Source organism: Lissotriton helveticus, chromosome 1_1 (genome assembly GCF_964261635.1).
Source record: "Lissotriton helveticus chromosome 1_1, aLisHel1.1, whole genome shotgun sequence".
NCBI lineage: Eukaryota > Metazoa > Chordata > Amphibia > Caudata > Salamandridae > Lissotriton > Lissotriton helveticus.
In genome coordinates, this window is record NC_136057.1 from 37,858,638 (window position 1) to 37,879,530 (window position 20,893).

The window sequence follows — 20,893 nt, forward strand, 5'->3', positions numbered from 1 at the left end:
AGTAGCTGAGAGCTCCACACTCTATCAAGTCAGAGATGGCCCATCCTGCTAACACCTATTCCCCTTTCTCCCACTGTCTGGGAACTATAACCAAAACAAAAGTCGACTGTGAGCTACACTTAGTCATGTGACCCAAAATACAGGCTGCAGGCACCAAATGGTTGGGACAAGAAAATGCCAACTTTCTAAAAGTGGCATTTTCAGAATTGCGACTTAAAATCAAATGTCATCATTAAAGAGGGTTTTAAATTACAATTATTTCGCTACCAAACTCAATATTCCTACCTGCTCCCAATTGAAAGTAATTGCTTGTTAAAAGTAATAAGGTAAACCAATACTATCCTATTGGAGAGGTAGGCATTGCGGTACTGAAAAACTAATGTAAGCATTTTTTCCACAGCCAGGACATGTAAAAGCTAAATGTACACGTCCAACATTTTAAATACACTACACCCTGCCCTATGGGCTGTTCAGAGTCCACCTTAGGGGTGACTTATATGCATTAAAAAGGGAGGTTTAGGCCTGGAAAACCGTTTATTTTTCCAGGTCGACATGGAAGTTTAAACTGCACACCCAGGCTGCAATATCAGGTGTGAGACATGATTAAAAGGCTACTTACGTGGGTGGCACAATTAATACTGCAGACCAACTGGTAGCATTTAATTTAGAGGCCCTGGGTACAGGCAGTATCACTTTTGTATGGCCGTACAAGTAAATTAAATATGCGACTTTGGTGGAAGCCAATGTTACCATGTTAAAAAGAGGGAGCACAAGCGTTTTAACACTTGTTAGCAGTGGTAAAATGTGCAGAGTACTAAGGACAGCAAAAAAGAAGTCAGCAAAAAGAAGTTGATTGAAGGAAAAGAGGTGGGGAGAATCCACCCCACGTATGTCAGGTTCAACAACGTCCTAGTAACTTGTGGAGTGAGGAACATCTCTTGAGGCTAAATAACCCAACTGGTTGGTATCAATGCTTGGTTAGATGGCATGGAGTGTTTGTGTAATATTCTCAGATTTATAGAGTTGCTAAAATCCAGAACATCTGGAGCTCATTCTTGGGGATTGCTTTTCTGTTTGATGTCTGTTCTGTTTCTGTATGTTCAAACATGGATCTGCAAAAGACACAATCTCCATTCTCAGATCATAGCCACAATTTAGTGTGGTGCACATTTTCAGGGAGTGCTATAGACATTCAGAAATTCTTCAACATTTCTCTTTAAGTGATACTCTTTCTAGTGGGCTATTTTCAACCAGTATTTATATCTGTGTTTCTGATCCTTCCTCTGTTCATATGCTTAAAAACACTAGGGTTTGATATATAGGTGGGTGATAACAGTGAATATTTAAAAATCACAACACGTCCCTTTCCGCTCCCCTGACAGGCCACCCACCTTAGTTGGGGTCCACCTGGTGTCATTTATACCATGGCAGAAACTCCTTTGACAGCTCCTCCAAAGTTTGGGGATAACTCTTCCTCCTTGTTCTTAGAGATATTTTAGTTTGACAGTGGTAGATAAATTGATTTTATTAAATACATTATTTTGGTTCTCATCCACAAATATTGTCTAACTGTATTTTCCTCATTGGCTTTGATTCTTAGGCAAAAGCACAGAGGAGGAACACAGCATGACAACATGGCGGACTCGTGCCTCAATGATACTGAGCCAGAGTGGGTTAACAAGACCGATACGAACATTCAGAATTGTACCTTATCCACAACAGATCTAACTGTGGGTGTCGTGAGTTTGGTAATCTCATTCATTGGACTGCTTGGCAATGGCACCGTCTTCTGTTTCCTCACTTTCTGGATCAAGAGAAACCGGTTCACGATCTACATTCTCAATCTCTCAGTGGCTGACTTCATGTTTCTTCTCTGCTCTGTCACCGGAGTGTTGAGCTTATTTGTCGTTCACTATGAGCCATCTCTGCAGTATGATTATGCCCTTAGTTTAACACTAGAAGTCTTCTTCTCTTTTGGGTACAACATGAGCCTTTCTCTCCTGACTGCCATCAGCGTAGAACGCTGCCTGTCTGTCATCTTCCCCATCTGGTACCAGTGCCGACGGCCTAAGCACCTGTCATTAATCAACTGTGGTCTTCTGTGGGCGCTCTCCGTGGTGGTGACGTCAGTGGAGTTCTTCTCCTGCAACGAGGAGGACCACGTGCATGAAGGGCCTTCCAGCCCCTGTGAACATGCTGTCTTCATCTTCATGTGCCTGCTGAACTTCCTCATCTTCACCCCACTCATGGTGGTGTCCGGACTGACCCTCCTCATCAGGGTACAGAGAGACTCGCTCATGCGCCAGTCCTCTAAGCTCTACCTCATTGTCATAGCGACAGTGGTCATCTTCCTCGTTTTTGCCCTGCCGATGAGGGTTATGACTCTTCTGCATTATGAACATTTAGAGTATTCGGATAATCTTGCTTTGTTGACTGTTCTGTTTTCAGCTATAAGCAGCAGCCTCAACCCATTTGTCTACTTTTTCGTTGGAGGCCAATGGAAGTGGAACAAGAGGGGCTCAATGCAGACAGTGCTTCAAGCGGCCTTCAAGGATGAAAGTGACTCAACCCAGACAGGAACAGACAGCGTTGTCTCAACCACAACCAGCGAGTGCCCGAAGCTGAAATAAGATTGGCACAAGCTTCAGGGATCCCTGGGAGAGGGTTGTAAATAGATGTGACATTAGAAATGCACTCAGACTTTGTCCAGTTTCCGTCGATTCAATCCAAAACACATTACACGAGTGTCCTTGGCTTGGGTCACCAACATAGTGGCAAGATAAGGCATTACGGATTTTTAACAGCTAACATTTCATAAGCCTCCTTCCTCAAAGGCCAGCCTGGTAAATAAATCATGTAAAGAACGCCCAGCTTTCAAGGATGGAATTTGCTTGCACAGTATCTTGGAACAATGACAGAAGTGTGGCTGTTGACCCAAAGATGATGATGTGGATGTCCCTGAGTCTTGTTCACCAGATAACAAAATACATGGGGGCAGACTTATCGAAGTTTTGCGTCGACCCTTGAGCCACACAGGGGGGGCGTAAGGGCGATGCAAAACCTAAGTGAGGTTTATCAAGCCACAAAAGGACACCTTGCATGGCCCTGCATGACTTGATACATCTAGAGTAACACAAAGGCAGCGCATATCACTTCCTTGCATTACTCTGCACCGAGAAGGCGTTCGGTGGGTAGAGCGCTGGTGTTCCCACACATCCATCCATAGATTTTGGCACATCCCCAGAGTTACTGTTAGTGGTAGACCTGGAAATGCGTCAAAATGCTACGCCTCTCCTGGTGAAGAGAAACACGTAGAAATATCTTAATTTTTTTCCCCGTTATTTCTTCTTTCTACATGTGCTGCATTCTGTATCATGCATAGAAAGAGGAAAATGACTTTAAGGAATGTTTTTGTGCAAGAAGGTTCTTCCTGCTCAAAAATAAATCTGCCTACACACTGGCATCCCTGCATCATATCGCAAGGGAGCTTGCATTAGTGCTAGGTAGCCAGAAGTATGCTAGTGCTAGGAAAGGAGAGGAATGCACCGTGTAATGTTAAGTACTGCACATTCCTGCCTTTTTCTTTCACGCAGGACAGCAAGGCGGATTGCTGTGTTGTGGTGCATGAAAGAATGACAAAGGTGGGCCATGATCCGCATGCAGTGATGCAGAGATGTGAGCTGAGAATACTCTGCATATAAGGCTGCCTCTGTTCATGTCATTCTGGCTAGCTGATGCTGCAGGAAACCTTGCAAAAATAAATGACTGTGGAATTTCTTCCCACCAAACCATAAACATTCATAGCACACAAGAAGCACCATGGTTGCTCAGAGCCCTCAATTCTGGAACAATCTTGACCTTCCCCTATGGATGAAAATAAATTGTTGGCAAGTCGCACTGTGTTGTGGGTCAACCACAGTCGGGGGAGGGGGTTGGCATTTAATATGCCACTCTAGATCTATATCCCTCAAATCCCACCTTAGGAACCAACCAGACGTGGAAGGGTGTGAAATTCATGCTTGAGTCAAAGCCTGAAACAGGTCTTCAGCAGTGTAAGATCAATGAAAGAGGCTCGCCAGCTCCCAACGCCGCATTAAAATGGGATCTGACAAGGCTACCAGGTGACTTGTTAAGTGCTGCCCACCTGGGTGAACAATAGTTTGTACCTACTTTATGTATGATGCAATGAATGAATGTTTTATATTTGGTCGAAGGGAGGTTTTGGTGGCTAGGTAGTGTTGTAATTATGGCATCCAAAACAAAGTGGTGAAAGATTCTACTGAACAAAAAAAACTGGAGCATGCTGGACCCCGGTGGTGTCTGTAAACTGATCTCACTGACAGTGCTGCACAGGGCCAGGAAGATGGTGAAAGAAAGGACAGTACCCTGAACATAAATAAACGGTTGGTGATGGTGCAGTACCTTAACATAACTGTGATGTCACAGTTTTGATTTATTGTTGCGATTCATACATTTCACCTGTAAAGAGTTGACTGGGTACTTTTCTCCTACTACATATTGCGGAGGATCAGATACGGAAGAAGCTCATTTGTCGGCGTTTTAGGTACGGATACAAATTTGGGTTAATTTTCTGTTCTTTTAAACTGTTACAATGCTGCAGCCCTGAAGGCGTCAGTGGCGTAGCTAGTGGGAGGGGGCGTCAGGAGTCGTGCCTGTCGACTACCACCATCCCCCCGGCCACAAGAATTAGTTGTCCATTGTCTGCCAAACCCCGTCCATGGAGGGAAGTTGTCTTTGGAGGAAGGGTTTTGACAGTTGGCCCACTGCCAGCCAAGGAGGACCTGAAAAGGAGACAGAGGAAAGTCAAAAACACTAAAACGTTTGTGTACAATTTTATGGCCAAATGTTTGAAAAAAATGAACCACAAAACATGGAAAAAAAAATGATTTCCAGATAGCATCATTAAGAATTATAGATTGATTGAGGCTTACTGATTGTCATTTTTCTCTCTATTATACTCTGTTTGAACCTTAAGTTTTTCAATGAAAAGATTTTAAAAATAAAAGAATTAAAGCAAAACATGAATGGGAAAAATAAAATGTCTGTCATAGCAAACACCATTTCAATGCCCCAAAGACTCAAAGAAAAAATGTAATCTTAAAGCTAAAAATATATGCTAAATCCTTTGATTTAAACATATTGTATGTGGTGGTATTTGTAGAGCACAAACCTAGCAAAAAGACAGTGGAGCGCTGTACAGGGTGAAAGGCAAGTATCAACATGTTATAGGTGAAGTAGCTGCTATGTGAATTATTAATGCATTGTGATGTATTCTCTAAAGCCTCCGTCTTCAACTCTTTTTGGGGCAACGCTGTGCCGCTCCTGATGGATATAGGGATGTTGTTTAAGATCCTGGTGCATAGATCAAAAAGACCTGCTGTCTTTTTTTCTTTTTTACACTTCCAAGGGGTTGAATACGAGTTGCTCGTAATATTCCGACCCATTACACATAGATTGGAATTACGAGTTGTTAGATAAATACCGGATGTGTTAAATAATCCTACATTCATTAAATTTCATCAGGTCAAACCTGCTGTAATTTAACAGGGGAAAACATACAATATTTACTGTATTATGTGGATTGTGGTGCGTTAAACACCAAAATCCACGTTATTACCCTTGAACTTAAATTAGGTGTTATTTGTCACACCCAATAAATAACGTAGACTGTGGTATTGTCATAATCAGGCCCAAAGTCTCCTGTTGGATGGTGTCCTCGCTATGAGCGTGCTGAGAGCCACACAAGATGGAGAACTTATCTGCAAGTTATGGAGGGGCGCTGGCTAGGATGGCTTTGTAAATGACGCCGCTGGTTTTGAAAATAAGGTGGCAAGGGGAGCCAGCATACTGCCATCAGGACGAGGGCTAAGTGTGGATTCTGGGACATCATTGAATAGGGCATTACCGCTATCCAGATGCAAGAGTACAAAGGCTTGAACAACAGTTCTTAATTTTCTTTCTGGACAAAACAGTTTGACTTTCTTTAGAAGAAAGATCTACAACCAGGCCGTCTTTGTTTCTGTCTCGCAGAATCAAATCCTATTCCGAATTCCCTTAATCATACAGAACATCTCAGTAAAACAGAAATTAGGATGGTTTTTCCAGTTGTGGGCCACAATATTAAGACAAAAATATTGTTACACAATATATTACCTCCAAAAAACTGTCTAGCATTATATCACCAAGGTAAGTAACTCTATAAAGATTTACTGTTGTTCAATCCACATTACATTCCTTGAAGATATATATTATAGGGTATGTTAACGCCTCTTAATAGCAGCCTCTGGAATGCTGCCACTGAATAAATGAAAAGATCCACAGGTGTTTTTTGAAAAGGTTGAGTTTTGAGTACCGTCCATTGGGCTCTAGCCACACAACCCATTACATTTTGGGAATAATATAAGTATCACATTTTTATGCAAAGCGTATCTGAATTTTTTTTTTAAATGTTCCTTACTCAATTATTCATTTCAGATTTAAAGAGGTGAGTGCAGTGCTTTAAATAGGCAGGGACTGTCCGACACTGAGTAACTGCACTTCTTTAATTTGAAAGGGAGAGTACCGGCACTTCTCAGCACTCTTTTTTTTATAAATCTTTTTATTATAGTAATACAAAAGAAAAACATTAGCATCGGGTGAACATTAATTGACATCATTATGAGGCATTAGTTGTCATTCGTTTAACTTCAGTAATTACCGATCATCTATAATTTGGGATCAGGGGGATTCTGGTGATTCTACTTCCCTTTGCCTCCTTGGAGGTGTACATATATCGCCACAACAACTATTCCATGCTCCTCATACCTTCCCCCATTTCTCCGGACAACCCCTGGTTACATACACCGCCCTTTCCCTGAACATGCACCAGTCTAGGTCCTCAGCCCACTTAGTGATCCGGGGCGGCTGAGTGGCTCCCCACAGCTGAGCAATGTTTCGCTTCGCGACCATGTATGTCAACGTCACCCATTGTTTCAAATATCCATTCAAGTCTGTGGGCTCCCATACATTCAGCAGACACCTCCGGGCCTCCGGTCGTATCCCCTCTCCCAACACCTCTTTAAGTTTGTAATGTATTGCCGCCCAGTAGGTCTGTACCTCTGCACAGTGCCACACGATATGTATAAAAGTGCTGAGTTCTCTACATCCTCTCCTGCACTCACCGCTCATCGCCCGTCCCATGTGTACAAGCCTAGGTCCTGTGATATATGACCGATGTAAAATCTTAAGCTGCACCAGTCTAAGTCTCATCTGAATTGCGACCACTTTAGGGGAGGAGACCGCCTCTACCCAGTCCTCATCGTCCAACTCCAATCCATCTGCTCCCCACGCTGTACTCAGCACTCTTTTAATACATTTAATGGAAGAGTACTGGTGCTTCTCAGCAGCAAACAGGTACTCTAAATAGTACCTGCACTTCTATATTTTCAGTTTCAGTGCGGTTTATGGATGTTGCGTATGAGCCTGGGTTTAGGAAAGCTTGAGGTGCAACTATGTGTACTTACTCAGTTTTACCTAGAGAAACCAAATCTTTAGGGGCTGGCCCAGCAGCCATTGGAAGGTTGTTACTAAAATGTTTCATAAAGATGTAATGAGATCTGATTGACATATTAACCCCTTCGACGCTAATGACAAAGCCAGCTCGTCATGGGCGTTACCTGCCCTACACGGATGACGAGCTGGCTGTGTCATAAACAGCGCGATTTTCAAAATCCAGCGCACAGCGGGAAAACGCGGTAGCGCGGTAGCGGTTAAGGGTGTAAAGGCATTGTCTGATTTAGAACATGAGGTAAGACACCACAAGTTCAATTTACTCATTATCATTAAGAATTTTACCAAAAAGTGATGATTGTAGGAACTACACTGGTTTCTGCTACAATAAAGGTGACACTACCTTCGATATCTCTGATTGACTGAACATAACATAATGATTGGAGCTGGGCAGTGAAGGACAAATGGTAAAGTTGCTTCCACGTTTCAGTAGATGTTTTGCCATTTGTAGCTTTAGATTTGTGGTGAGTGAAGGTGGATCAAGTCTGAAATAAATCATGGTGTGATTCACCCTGGTCATCTGATACTTGTTGAAAACTGATAGATACGGTTCTGTGGGGCAGAACTGTCTACATTTGGGAAAAACCATTAGGTTTGTCCAACCAAGTGTTGGTGCCCCCAATTACACTGATGTTGGTCTTTTTTAGTCTCAGTTCAGACACAAAGCTCATGCATAGGTCTCAGTGGAGAATTGTAAGGTGGAGGTCTGCAGGTGAGGAGAAATTATAATGATTATAATGTGAAGGGAGCTACAGGAAAGCAGTGGGTGAGGAGTGATTTGCATTTTGATGCAGGGGAGTTGTCTTCATTATTTGTTGTGCAGTGGAGTTTACATTGTTTGTCAGGAACTGAGGTTCTGTCCTTGTTGGCTACTTACCCTCTGATGGAGCAAGGTTTCATTTGTAAAGAAACTTGCTTGAACTCAGCCCTCTTGAAATAACATGTAACAAATTAACCAACATGTTTTGTAATAATTGCACCACATAACATTTTCTGTATCTAGGGGAAGCTTTTATTTGTTCTTTACTAACTCGAGTGTCTTAAAAATGGCTGCCGAAAACGCGGGAAACTTCTACGCATGCACCTGCTGCATCTACGTAGTATGACGTCTTTCGCTTTTGGTAGGAACTCTTTGCAGCTGCGCAGTAGAAGCTAAGATGGCTGCTTTGAACCTCACATGCTAATGCATATGTTTTCGCTTAAACTAAACCTTGTATGTTCTGCTAAACTATTAATGCCATAGTTAAAATTAAATAATGGGATTAGAGTAGACATAATTGGTATACAGTGCATTCATCTATTTCAGTATTCTAATTTGTCTTTCTTTGACTTGACTTTTAGCCCGTATTTGGGCCCGAAGGGTGACTGGAATCGCCATTTTGAAAACTATGAACACATGCGCTGGGAACACTGCTAGACCTCGAGAGGTGACATTGAAGGGCTGCCAATTCCTATCTTACCAGTGATGCACCTGAAAACTTTACTGTAGTATTCTATTAGGTTGTCATTCTAGTCTTTGTAAGATCCATCCTTACTCTGTGTTCTATCTCCCCTGCTCATTGTATTCTGATTTAGAATGTTGTTTAAATGGGAACTGTCACTGATGATTAACTGGCTGTGCGAGCTGCTGCGCAGCACTTGTTCCAATAAATCTTCTCAACTACGATACATGATGAACAAGTGACTGCTCTCCACGCGTGCGTCTATGGACAAAAATCAGCTGAGTCTAAGAAGAAAGAGACGTCAAGCTGCCAGGAGAACGAAATCACCACTCGAGAATACGTCGAGTAGCTGTGTAAACACCGTTCTCCTACTCTCGCTAAACCAAAGTAATTGGAAATAAGGTACTGTACTTACTATTTTAATCTTTTCACGAAACCGGCAGCAGCCTCACTCGTCCGCCAGTTTGTTTACGTCAGTTGCGCTCCAAGCGTATGTTGCCTACGCTGTTTGCGTATTGTACTACGACCAGCCACTGGAGCAAATGTTTTCCTCAACGCAACTGGCGTAAATCTATTCAAGTACGTCACTGAAACGCAACGCTCTGACGCTGAAACGCAGCGTAAGAAGCCATTTTAAAGAGCATCTTCGTTTTTTTTTCTCGCGTTTTCAATATTTATTGTTAAACCACTAAAATACGGCAATAGTAGAAAATTTCAGTGAAAAAACGGAAGCGCGACTGACTAGTTATTTAATGGGGAACTACTCCATGAAATTAACCTACACGAGGTGAGTGACGACGAATTTCAAATTTTGCTACCACGGAGACAGTTCGAACTGGTAACCAACTTTAGCACATAACGTGGTAACAGTGCTTACAACTACTTTGAGCACGTAACGAAGAGATAACCTTTTTAAACACAACAGGAGAATAGTATTGGAGTGTTGGTCTATCACAATTGCAGTGGCCATTTAAGTCATAATTTTTGTTAACTCTTACATTTAACTTGCTAAAATTACCTTGACTGAGTCTCTCCCCAGCACTCAACAATATCCATACAAACATGAGTTTGCAAGCAGTTTCTCCCCCTCCACCATTTCTTGATCTTCCTGGAGAGCCCCCAATCACCTGGAAAAAAGTGGTTTGACGCTTTCACCACTTACTTAGGAGCTATTGGTGCATCTAGATACAGAGCAGAAAGGAAGAAATATCTATTACTGAACAGTTTGGGGTTTGAAGGACGCTCTATCTTTAAACATTTACCCCCTTTAGTACCTGCTCCTGAAGAAGAAGATTTGGACGACTACAATCAAACAGTAAAAATGCTTGAACTGCGTTTTGATATTAAACCTAGTATTGTTGTTGTAAGGCACAAATTCTTTAAATCTGAACAAAAACAAGGGGAAAAAGTAGAAGATTTTATTTCTACGCTTAGAGTATTGAGTGCGGAATGCGAATTCGAAAATTTTAGAGACCAAATGATAAGAGACCAGTATATTTGCAAATGTTTAGATAAAAATATTCAACAAAAGTTACTCTCACTTGATAATCCCTCTCTCGAGGAGACTGTACGAGTAGCAAAAAGCATTGAATTTTCTAAACTTTCTGTCAAGGAATTAGATATTAGATCTTCTTCATCCAGTACTAAAGATGAAACTGTGATCAGTTCAGTTAAGGTTATCGACAATAAGATAACAGGTCGCGCCGACAACAAATTCTTCAAACAAACTAATATATGTTTTAAGTGTGGAAATTTTCCTCATTCGAAGTCTGGTCGTCCTTGTCCGGCCAGGAGTGTCACATGTAGACTTTGTGGCAGAGTTGGTCATTTTGCAAAAGTATGCCAAAATGTAAAAAGAAACACTTCCTTCACTCTTTCAGGTAAACAGTGGAACAGTAATTCTACCCCCACTTCTGTTGCAATTGTTTCTGACATCCCTCAGGATGATACTAGCTTTCAAGATGACCTGAGGGACATGGTAGCTGTGGTTAGCATTGTAGACTCTGAATCAGAATGTGTGGATCCATATTCTGATTTTGGTATCGGAGACAAGGTAGTTTGTCTGCTGGTTGATTCTGGGGCACGAATAACTATGCTCACTCAGGAACTTTTTGAAGAGGTTTGGGGTGATCGCAAACTCTTTCCTCCAGACAGACTACCTTTAAATTACGAGGGCAGGAAGATTGAATTATTAGGATATTTTGAAGACTCCATTGAATTTAGGGGAAGAAAATTTTTTGGCAAAGTGTATGTGTCAGTTAAAGGGTTGAACATCCTTGGTTGGTTCCACCAAGGTTTATTTAAAATGGTTCTCCGTCCGGGAACCAAAGATCCTATTTCCATCGCTGTTGTTCAATCCGATGATAATTCTCCCACGAACAATATTAATTCCACTGTAAATGATGATTTTGTCTGCACTTTAGCCAAAGATTTTCCTGAAGTTTTTAGTAGTAAGTTGGGGGAAGTGAAAGGATTCATGCATACAATCCGTGTCAAAGACAATGCTATTCCAATTAAACATAAACTGAGAAACGTCCCATTCAGTGTGCGAGAACAACTCGAGTCAGAACTTTATGACCTTTGTAGCAAAGGAATAATTGAACCCATAGAATCCTCTCTATGGCTTTCTCCTCTTGTGGTTGCTAAAAAGAAGACTGGGGAGCTTCGGGTCTGTGTCGACTTACGCAGCTTAAATAGGAATATATGGGTTGATTCCTTTCCCCTACCCAAGATCCCTGACATGTTGTCACTTATCGATGGTTCCAGGTGGTTCAGTAAGCTGGATCTAGCATCCGCATATCACCAGGTGGTCCTTGACCCTGCTTCCAGACACTTTACTGCTTTTGTATCCCCTATAGGTTCCTTTCAATATTGCCGTATGCCCTTTGGGTTAGCCTCTGCGGCAGCTGTCTTTCAAAGAATCATGACCAATATTTTGAAGAACATCAGTGGTGTTGTCGTTTTTCAAGACGATGTACTTATCCATGGTAAGAATTGTGATGAACATGATAAAACTCTGAAGGAAGTTTTAAAAGCTTTGAGCAGTGCGGGGGTTGTTTTAAAGAAGGAAAAGTGCATCTTTAGAGCGCCCAAGGTTGAGTATCTTGGACACGTATTGTCTGAGAAGGGCGTAGAACCCAGGCCTGGTCTAGTCAAAGCCATCGTTGACAGTCCTGCACCCAGAGACAAGTGTGGGTTGAAGTCATTCATTGGACTGTGTGAGTTCTATGCTAGATTCTTACCTGACTATGCCTCTAAAGTTCAACCATTGTCCAATATGCTTAAGAAGGAAGTACCTTTCCTGTGGGATGCAACTTGTGAAAAAACTTTTTCTTGGATCAAACAAGAACTTACCAGTTCTAAGGTTTTGAAGCCCTTTAATCCCAATTTGTTGTGCACTATCACTGTAGATGCCAGTGGTTTTGGTTTAGGGGCTGTCCTCACTCAAGAAGTCGATGGGGTAGAGCACACTCTTGGATATGCTTCGAGAGTTCTTCGTGGAGCGGAGTCCAATTTTGCAGTTATTGAAAAAGAACTCTTAGCTTGTTGTTGGGCCATTAGGAAATTTAGTCCGTATATTTGGGGTAAGCATTTTCGTCTGAGGACGGACCATAGTCCCCTAGTTTCTATCCTTACGGGTGTTCGGATTAAAGACCACTCTCCTAGGATTGCTAGACTTTCAACGAAACTACTCCAGTACGATTTTGAAGTCAGTTACATACCTGGCAATAAGAACATAAGGGCTGATTATCTTTCCAGGAATCCGGTTGATGCTGGTACTGATAAGGATTGTGAGGATGATTATGATGAGGAGGACTGTTTCGTGGCTTTTGTTGGGGTTGATGATATGCGTTCTATTAGCGAGAAAGAGTGGAGGGAGCATTTGTCCAGTGACACCTTACTTTGTGAAGTAATCAAATTTGTCAGAGAAGGGTGGCCCAGGGAAAAGAATGTTCATGTTTCCCTTCAGACCTTTGTTAAAGTCTCTGAGGAACTCTCTATTGAGGGTGGTATCCTCATGCGTGGCGATAGACTTGTCCCTCCCAGTGACCTTAGAACCAGGATAGTCAAAGGTGCGCATGAAGGTCATCTTGGCAGAACACTAACCAAAAGGAGGGTTAGAGAGCATTACTGGTGGCCCAAGATGGATCAGGACATAGACATGGTTGTTGCTGACTGTGTGATCTGTTCTAGTGCTGAGAAGTGTTTGAAAACACGTTCTCCTCCCCTTCAACCTATCCAATTTCCTGAGAGGCCCTGGGAAAAGATTGGTATCGATCTGGTTGGTCCGTTCTATTTACTTCCTCCTGCCTCCAGATTTGCGATAGTTGCAGTCGACTACTATTCTAAATGGCCAGAGGTCCGTTTTGTAAGTGAGGCCACATCCAAGAACATTATTGACTTTTTGAAAGATTTGTTTTTGCGTGAAGGTTTTCCTTCATCTATTGTAAGCGATAATGGTCCCCAATTTGTTTGTCAGGAATTTGGTTCTTTTGTGAATTTGAGTGGCATTGATCATTTGAGGAGTGCGCTTTATCATCCTCAGACGAATGGTCTCGTTGAGCGCATGAACAGGGTTCTTAACAATTGCATTCAGTGGGCCATTGCTCAACGGTGTCACGTCCCGAACGCTGTCAGGTCCATGCTGTGGTTCTATCGTACCACTCCCCACTCCTCCACCAAGGTTTCCCCATTTGAATTATTGCGTGGGAGAAAACCATGTTCAAAGGTTTGTCCTGGGTGGATGTCACGTTGGGTGAAGCTGAACACCATTGACAATGTCGATGAAGTTGCAAGGTCTAATGTTGTACATGCCCAGTCCAAACAAAAGGATGTTTTTGATTCCAGGAAGAAAGTAATCTCCCAGTCATTTGTGGTGGGGGATATTATTCGAATCAAGTTACCCACTCACTCTACCAAGGGTAATCCTAAGTTTTCAGAACCTTTTGTTATTGACAAAGTTTGTGGAAATTCTGTGAGGGTAAATATGAAGAACTGGTGGAATGTTGCCAGAGTAGTTAAGGTGGGCAAGTCTGTCGCTCATCTTCAGCCTTCTTATGATGCGCATGTGTTGCCTCTTGATGTTGCTCCTCCTTCTTCTCCTGGTTCTTCTTTTTCTTCCCTTTCTTCTGCTTCTTCTTATTCTTCCTCTTCTTCTGCTCTGCCTTGTAGGAGTTCTCCTGTTCTTTCCCCCCACGATGTGCCTGCTTTTCCTTCTACTTCCCATACCACTGTTCTACCTCGCAGGAGCTCTCGCACCCGAGTTACCCCTGCCAGGTTCCGCTAATTTATTTGGTTGCTCAGTTCAGGGTCTTTTACTGTGCTTCCCTTCTTCTGCTTTTGTTTGTAGGAGAGAGGATGATGTAGTGTTCTATTAGGTTGTCATTCTAGTCTTTGTAAGATCCATCCTTACTCTGTGTTCTATCTCCCCTGCTCATTGTATTCTGATTTAGAATGTTGTTTAAATGGGAACTGTCACTGATGATTAACTGGCTGTGCGAGCTGCTGCGCAGCACTTGTTCCAATAAATCTTCTCAACTAACAAGCTGCCTACGTGTCAATTTACTACATTTACCTCTTGACCCGAAGAGGGGAAGAAGATGTGAACAATTAAAATACATTGTACAAGTAATATGAATGTTGCTGGGTGGAATAAAAGCATGGGAAAATAAAATTTAAGGGCGGGAACATAGAACAATTAAACTAAAGAAGATGACTTCACATTAGTATGCTGATGACCTCTCCCCTTCCCACTGACCAATCGAATGAACGGAATACACAAATTTTGCAACATTGGGGGGTGGTACATACTTTGAATATTGTATAACTAAGGTAGGTTTAGTTAGTTAGATTGTCCGACTTGTCACAGACATGTCACTGACCCACGTTTGCTGGAGGAGATCGTGGCTTTATTATCGCTCTTGTTTGCTTGCTTCTTATTCGTCTGCTGCCATAGGCTTCCTTCACCCTCGTGTGTCTGTTCCTCCCCTGGAGAATGTATGCATTAGTTGTGTCCTCCCAGTGCTCATTTGCTTAGGTGCTAGTTTAGGCGCCAACTTTATTACCAAGCACCAAAAATCGTTTCAATGGAAAGTGCATCTGAACCATAATGACAAAGGCTCTTTCGCCAACTGTGCAAACTTTTCGCCATGCCTTGTGCCAGTCTGTCAGAATGCATCTTGCCAAGCTTTGTTGGGAGCTTTAGGGTCCCCGTCATCTACCCCTTTGCCGAACTGCACAAAATAAAAATATCACACGGAATAATGATGCAAAAACGTTGGGAAACTTCATTAGTCAAAGCATGGGGGGCGTGGCCAGCAGCCGAACATGGTGGACGTGAGCTAGAATAGCTCCGTCCTAGCTTCCCCTATAATCCTGCCAACCATCCTGTGACAGTGGGGTTTGGCCCCTAACCCCTCGCCTGACACTTGCAGAACCCTGATCCGCGCTGCCGGTGCCTGGCTACCGACGCTGGGAACCCTGGAAAAGAGTCACCGACCGCGGACATCGCACGCAGGAAGAGAGGCCTAACGCTGTTGAGGAGACCGCGGCCCACAGTGAGCTGACGGGCGGACCGGAAGTGCTCCGCGCCCGGCTGACTATGACCACCGAGCGCGGCGGAGCGGCCCTGGAGGCTCTGAACCCGCCGGAGCAAAGCCACTGATTGCCCTACTGCTGCGGCACCCGCGGATTACACAGAGGAGATCGGGGCATGCTAGAGAGCCGACGGCGTCAAGGGACATCTGGCGTCTAAGCCCGGAGCCCGGCGAGGGACACGACGATTGGGACTCGGCCGGCGCCTGACCCACGGTGCCATTCACTGCCGAGGCCCGTATTCGAAGGGAGGACGGCCTGTGCGAGGTGAGCGGGGGCCCTGCTGATCGGCTCGGGCGGGGCTGTGGAACGAGGCACAGGCGGAATCTGACGCCCGGAGGCGTACTACGAGATCCCCTCGAGACGGGTGGAGGTCAGAGTCACTGGCGGGGGTCGAACGCCTACTGCTGGGACGGGAGATTACTTGCGGGACTGGGCCTGCATATTAGCCAGCCAGTCATTGGGGTGTAACGTTTGCAACGCACCGGAGGGTCGGCTTCCTGCACGACTGGCTCCAGTGACAGCGCCGAGTGGGCTGCAGTGATGGCGACCTATCCCCAAGGACACCGGGAGTTCTAAAAAGACCTCAGTGACGTCGGGAAAGTTACGCCGCGTCCCGGGCCGAAAGGGGCTGATCGCCGGTCAATTACTGGAGCTGCACAATATCCAAGCGGAACTGGCTCGGACCTGCAGCGGCCTGGTCACCCCTGACACGGAGGGCTCACCACCTTGCGCTATACACCACTCGCGCACCGAACCGGGTGCCCACCGCGGACCTGGGGTACTGAGGACACGACACCTCAGCTGGCCTGGCTGAACGGAGAGGACGAGATACTGGACCTGCCCGCGGAAGTGCCTAGAATCACTGGCCGAACAGTGCACCGAGGCTTCGGACTACCCCCGCGGTATGCAGTTGCACGGCGCTGCACACACCTGGCCTGGCCTGGCGGTGAGTGACCGGAAATAGCAAGGGCGGAAGGACAGGGCGACAGCATATCGCCCACGGTGAACGTAGCAGAGGTGCAAGATGGGACGGAATAGAAACCCTTGTGGTGGTGCGCAGACTTCTGGCTCGGAAGATCCACTGGCCTCTTCAAATGAAGACGCGATCCCGCCCACGGGTACTACCTCCCACGAGGCTAAGCTGGACCTCATACTATCGGAGATCCGGGCATCCAGAGAGGCACTCGAAATTCGGATGGATACGATGTCAACTGGCCTATCGCTACTTAAAGATGACCATAAGAAACTAGCGGAGAAAGTGTCGGAACAGAAACTCGCGCTTGCCGATTTGATACCCCAACAAACGGAACACTCCACGAGATTGGAAAATCTAGAAAAGCAAATGCAACACCTGAGGGAAAGGGTCGACGATGCGGAAGGACGCTCGAGACGCAACAATGTACGCATTTTGGGCGTGCCGGAACGGAGTGAGGGGACAAATACGACTCGCTTTGTGGAGGAATGGCTTAAGACTGTGGCAGACCCGGCGGATCTAACCCAGATGTACAGCGTGGAGAGAGCACACAGAGTCCCTCCCAGACCACCGAAGCCGGGGGCTTCCCCTCGCCCCTTGATAGCACGCCTACTCCACTTTAAGGACAGAGACGCCATCCTGAAGGCCGCAAGGGAAAAAGGCCCCATAAAATTTGAGAACCACTCAGTATCCATCTACCCAGACTTCACGCAAGCAGTGCAGAGGGCCAGAGCGTCTTTCTGGGGAGTGAAGAAAACACTACGGGAGCGCAATATGAAATACGCCTTGTTCTACCCGGCATGCCTTAGGGTCATTCACGATCACAGAACTTATTTCTTCGACAATCCGGAAGAGGCCTCGGAGTGGCTGGAGGTTACACTCACCCCGATGCACCCCACACATGAAGAACAGGAGGTACCGGAAACACAGAGGTCGGACAGTCGGACAGAGTCCCTGGGTCGCCCTAGTCACCCGGACACGGAGGGGCCCCGCATGGAACATCAGGGCCGGAAGGAAGAAGATGGCTCGACAGCGGTAGCACAACTAACCACTGACGCACTGGCGGAACATGATGCACACAACGGGTCACCATCGGAGAGTCGGACAAGTTCCCATACAGCGGCCTCGGACACGGAAGGAAGTATCCAGTTGTTTCCCCAAATTACAGCGCAGATGGCGGCAGACATGTGATCCTAGCCCCTGCGGCGACGGACTGGTAATGTAGCGGATGCTTCAAGCTGTTAGAGGGGGGGGGGAACCAGGAACTTGGGACACCTTTGAACGCAGGGGTCATTGGTTACGAGACTTTCAGACGTAATTTGTTGTAAAAGTTTGTCTGGGCTCACACCTCCAAGCCTAGGCACAGTTCCAAGATTCATATACCCATGTTGGGTGTTACGGTTTGGTCCTCTGAGGTTGTAGAGGGGGACCTACAAGTTGGGGTAATGTTGCAGATGCAGCACTGAAAATTTCCATTTTGTGGTCAATGATGTTATGGACAATGGTTTTGGAACATATTGAGGGCATCCGGGGGAATGACGTCCCCTAATGATTATGTGGTCTGCAATTGGAATGTACGGGGATTGGGCTCAGTACACAAAAGGCACAGAGTTCTGGCACAACTGCATAGGCGGCGGGTGCACATAGCGTACCTCCAGGAGACGCACTTGAATGATTCAGAGGGGGCCAAAATGCTACGGAAATGGAAGGGCCAGCTATTCGCCACTAAGTACTCTGCATTCTCCCGGGGAGCAGCCATTTGGGTTAATAACACGGTCCCGTTTAAACTCATTGAATCCAGGATTGACAGGGAAGGCCGCTACGTGCTTGCTAAGGGTTTGCTGAATGGTGTGTGTGTAGTGCTTGGCTGCTTGTATGCCCCGAACGCGGAACAGTCACGTTTTTTTGCGGAACTGGGTAGGACACTGGCGGATTGGGTGGAGTATGATTGGATTATAGGTGGAGACTGTAATGCGGTGCTAGATCTCACACTCGACAGATCCCACCCCCCTCTACATGCAACTGAGAGTAGAAGGCAGGCGGAAGCGTTGGCACGTTGGGCTGAGGGATGGGACCTAGTTGACACATGGCGGGCACTTCATGCATCACACAGGGAATACACATTCTACTCCCCACCGCACAACCTCCACACCAGGATAGATCGCATCTTTTGCTCCAAGACACTTACACCGTCGATTGTAAAGGTGGGACATATGGGGAAGACATTATCGGATCACAACCCGGTGGAATTATCCCTGAAATGGGGGAGAATACCCACCCCCATACCAACGTGGCGATTGTCCCCAAGCCTCTTGGAAGACTTGATTTTTAAGTCCACCCTATTAGACGCTACCGCACACTACTTCACAGAAAACACGGGTACGGCAAGCACCAGGCAGGTCGAGTGGGACGCTTTCAAGGCGACCATTCGCGGGGTGGCCATGGGCACCAAAGTAGGCATCAAACACCAGGTACTGAGGAGGCTGCGAGAGGTGGAGGACAGTTTAGCGGCGCTGGAATCCGAGGCCGCAGGCACGGGCGGCGCCCTCACGCAACTACAGGAGGCTAATATACAGTATGCGGAACTTCTGGAAGAGTTGAGGGTTTTAGACTATAGGGAATACACCGCACGACAACACACACAGGCGGACAGGGCGGGTGCGCTTTTGGCGCGCCTGACCAGAGACGCACCGGCAACCACCCCTATCATAGAGATACAGAATCCCACCGGGGAATTAGTACAGGGACAGCGGGAAATCAACGCGACGTTCCGGCGTTACTACGCTGCATTGTATGGCCCACACCCTCCACTCTCGGAACAGGCATGGGAGGAATTCTTCTCCGACGTATGCGTCCCTCAACTGAGTGCGGCACATAGCGAGGAACTGGCAAAACCCATTACGGTAGCGGAAATTAGAATGGCAATTAAGGCCCTGCCCAGGAACAAGGCACCCGGGACAGACGGACTCCCGGCGGAGTTTTACCTGACATACATAGACCTGCTGGCCCCCCGCCTTCATGAGATGTATAACGAGGCACTGAAGAGCGGTGGCCTGCCCGTCACGACATTGCAAGCCCTAATAGTCTCCCTTCTGAAACCGGGAAGGGAGGCTTTGCAACTAGACAACTACAGACCACTGTCACTCTTGAACACTGACTCCAAAATTCCCAGTAAAATACTGGCGGTGCGCCTGTCTCAACACGTCCCAGAAATGGTACACCCCGATCAATGCGGGTTCGTGCCGGGCAGGAGCACAACGCTAAATTTGCGGAGGCTTAGCCAACTCATGTCTCCGATCGCAAGGGGGAGAGACACCGAGGGTTGTATCTCACTGGACCTACATACACTCAGATGGGACTACATGTTCGCGGTCCTGACCAAATTTGGGCTACCCACCGGATTTATAGCCTGGGTGTCCCTGTTGTACCGGAAGCCTACGGCGCGGGTTCGGACCAACAACTGTATCTCTGATCGGATTGAGGTGGCGCGAGGCACGAGGCAGGGGTGCCCCCTTTCGCCATTGCTGTTTATAATCGCCCTGGAGCCCTTAATGCTGAAAGTTCGATCTACAGCGACTGCGGTGGGGATTACTAGGCTTAACACCCACCATGTCATATCGGTGTATGCCGATGACATACCATTGTTCCTAAGAGACATAAAACCCAGTGACACCATTGCCGCGGGTCTTTGAGGTCTTCCGCGAGTTATCGGGTCTCGCCATCAACGAGACAAAGACATATGGGTTTGGCTTTCGGGGCCCAGTGGCGGGAACACAAGTTCAGTTTCCGCCGCACTGTTTCCAGGTGGCGCCTGTAACTTTTAAGTACCTGGGCATCCAGATATACAGAGAACCACAGGACCTGCTGGACGGGAATCTAGGGCGAGCACTGACTAACCTAGCTGCACGGGTGCAATTCTGGACTACTCTGCCGCTATCAGTGGCTGGGAGGGTGGCTATATCAAAAATGGTGGTACTGCCGCGTTTACTGTACTTCTTTACGAATCTACCAGTCTATATCCCTATGCCCTTTTTTTAGAAACTTAACACTTTATTACTCGACCTAATCTGGGGGAAGGGCAGGAGACGCGTAAGCATGACCAGGCTGCAACTACCCACGGACAAGGGCGGCTTGGGGGTGCCTGATTTGTTCGCTTACAGCTGTGCATGCCAACTGCAATGGCTAGCTTACTGGTTGGCTGGCCGCAACTTGCACGAACTAAACATGACAGAGGACGCTAGACGCCGGGGGGATGTACATCGGCTGTTACTGCCAGGGGCCAAGGCACCGGCGACGACTCCACCCCTACTCA

At 46.1% G+C, this 20,893-nt stretch overlaps 1 protein-coding gene across 1 annotated transcript; it reads left to right on the forward strand.

Moving 5' to 3' along the window:
• The first annotated feature begins 1,634 nt into the window (after positions 1-1,634).
• Positions 1,635-2,630, forward strand: LOC144757659 (proto-oncogene Mas-like). The gene has a single exon (XM_078646391.1). The coding sequence runs from the start codon at positions 1,635-1,637 to the stop codon at positions 2,628-2,630; it is 996 nt and encodes a 331-aa protein (XP_078502517.1).
• The last annotated feature ends 18,263 nt before the right edge of the window (positions 2,631-20,893 follow it).

Excerpts from the sequence above, each read along its gene's own strand:
- LOC144757659 (XM_078646391.1), top strand. The coding sequence starts at position 1,635 with ATGGCGGACTCGTGCCTCAATGATACTGAGCCAGAGTGGGTTAACAAG.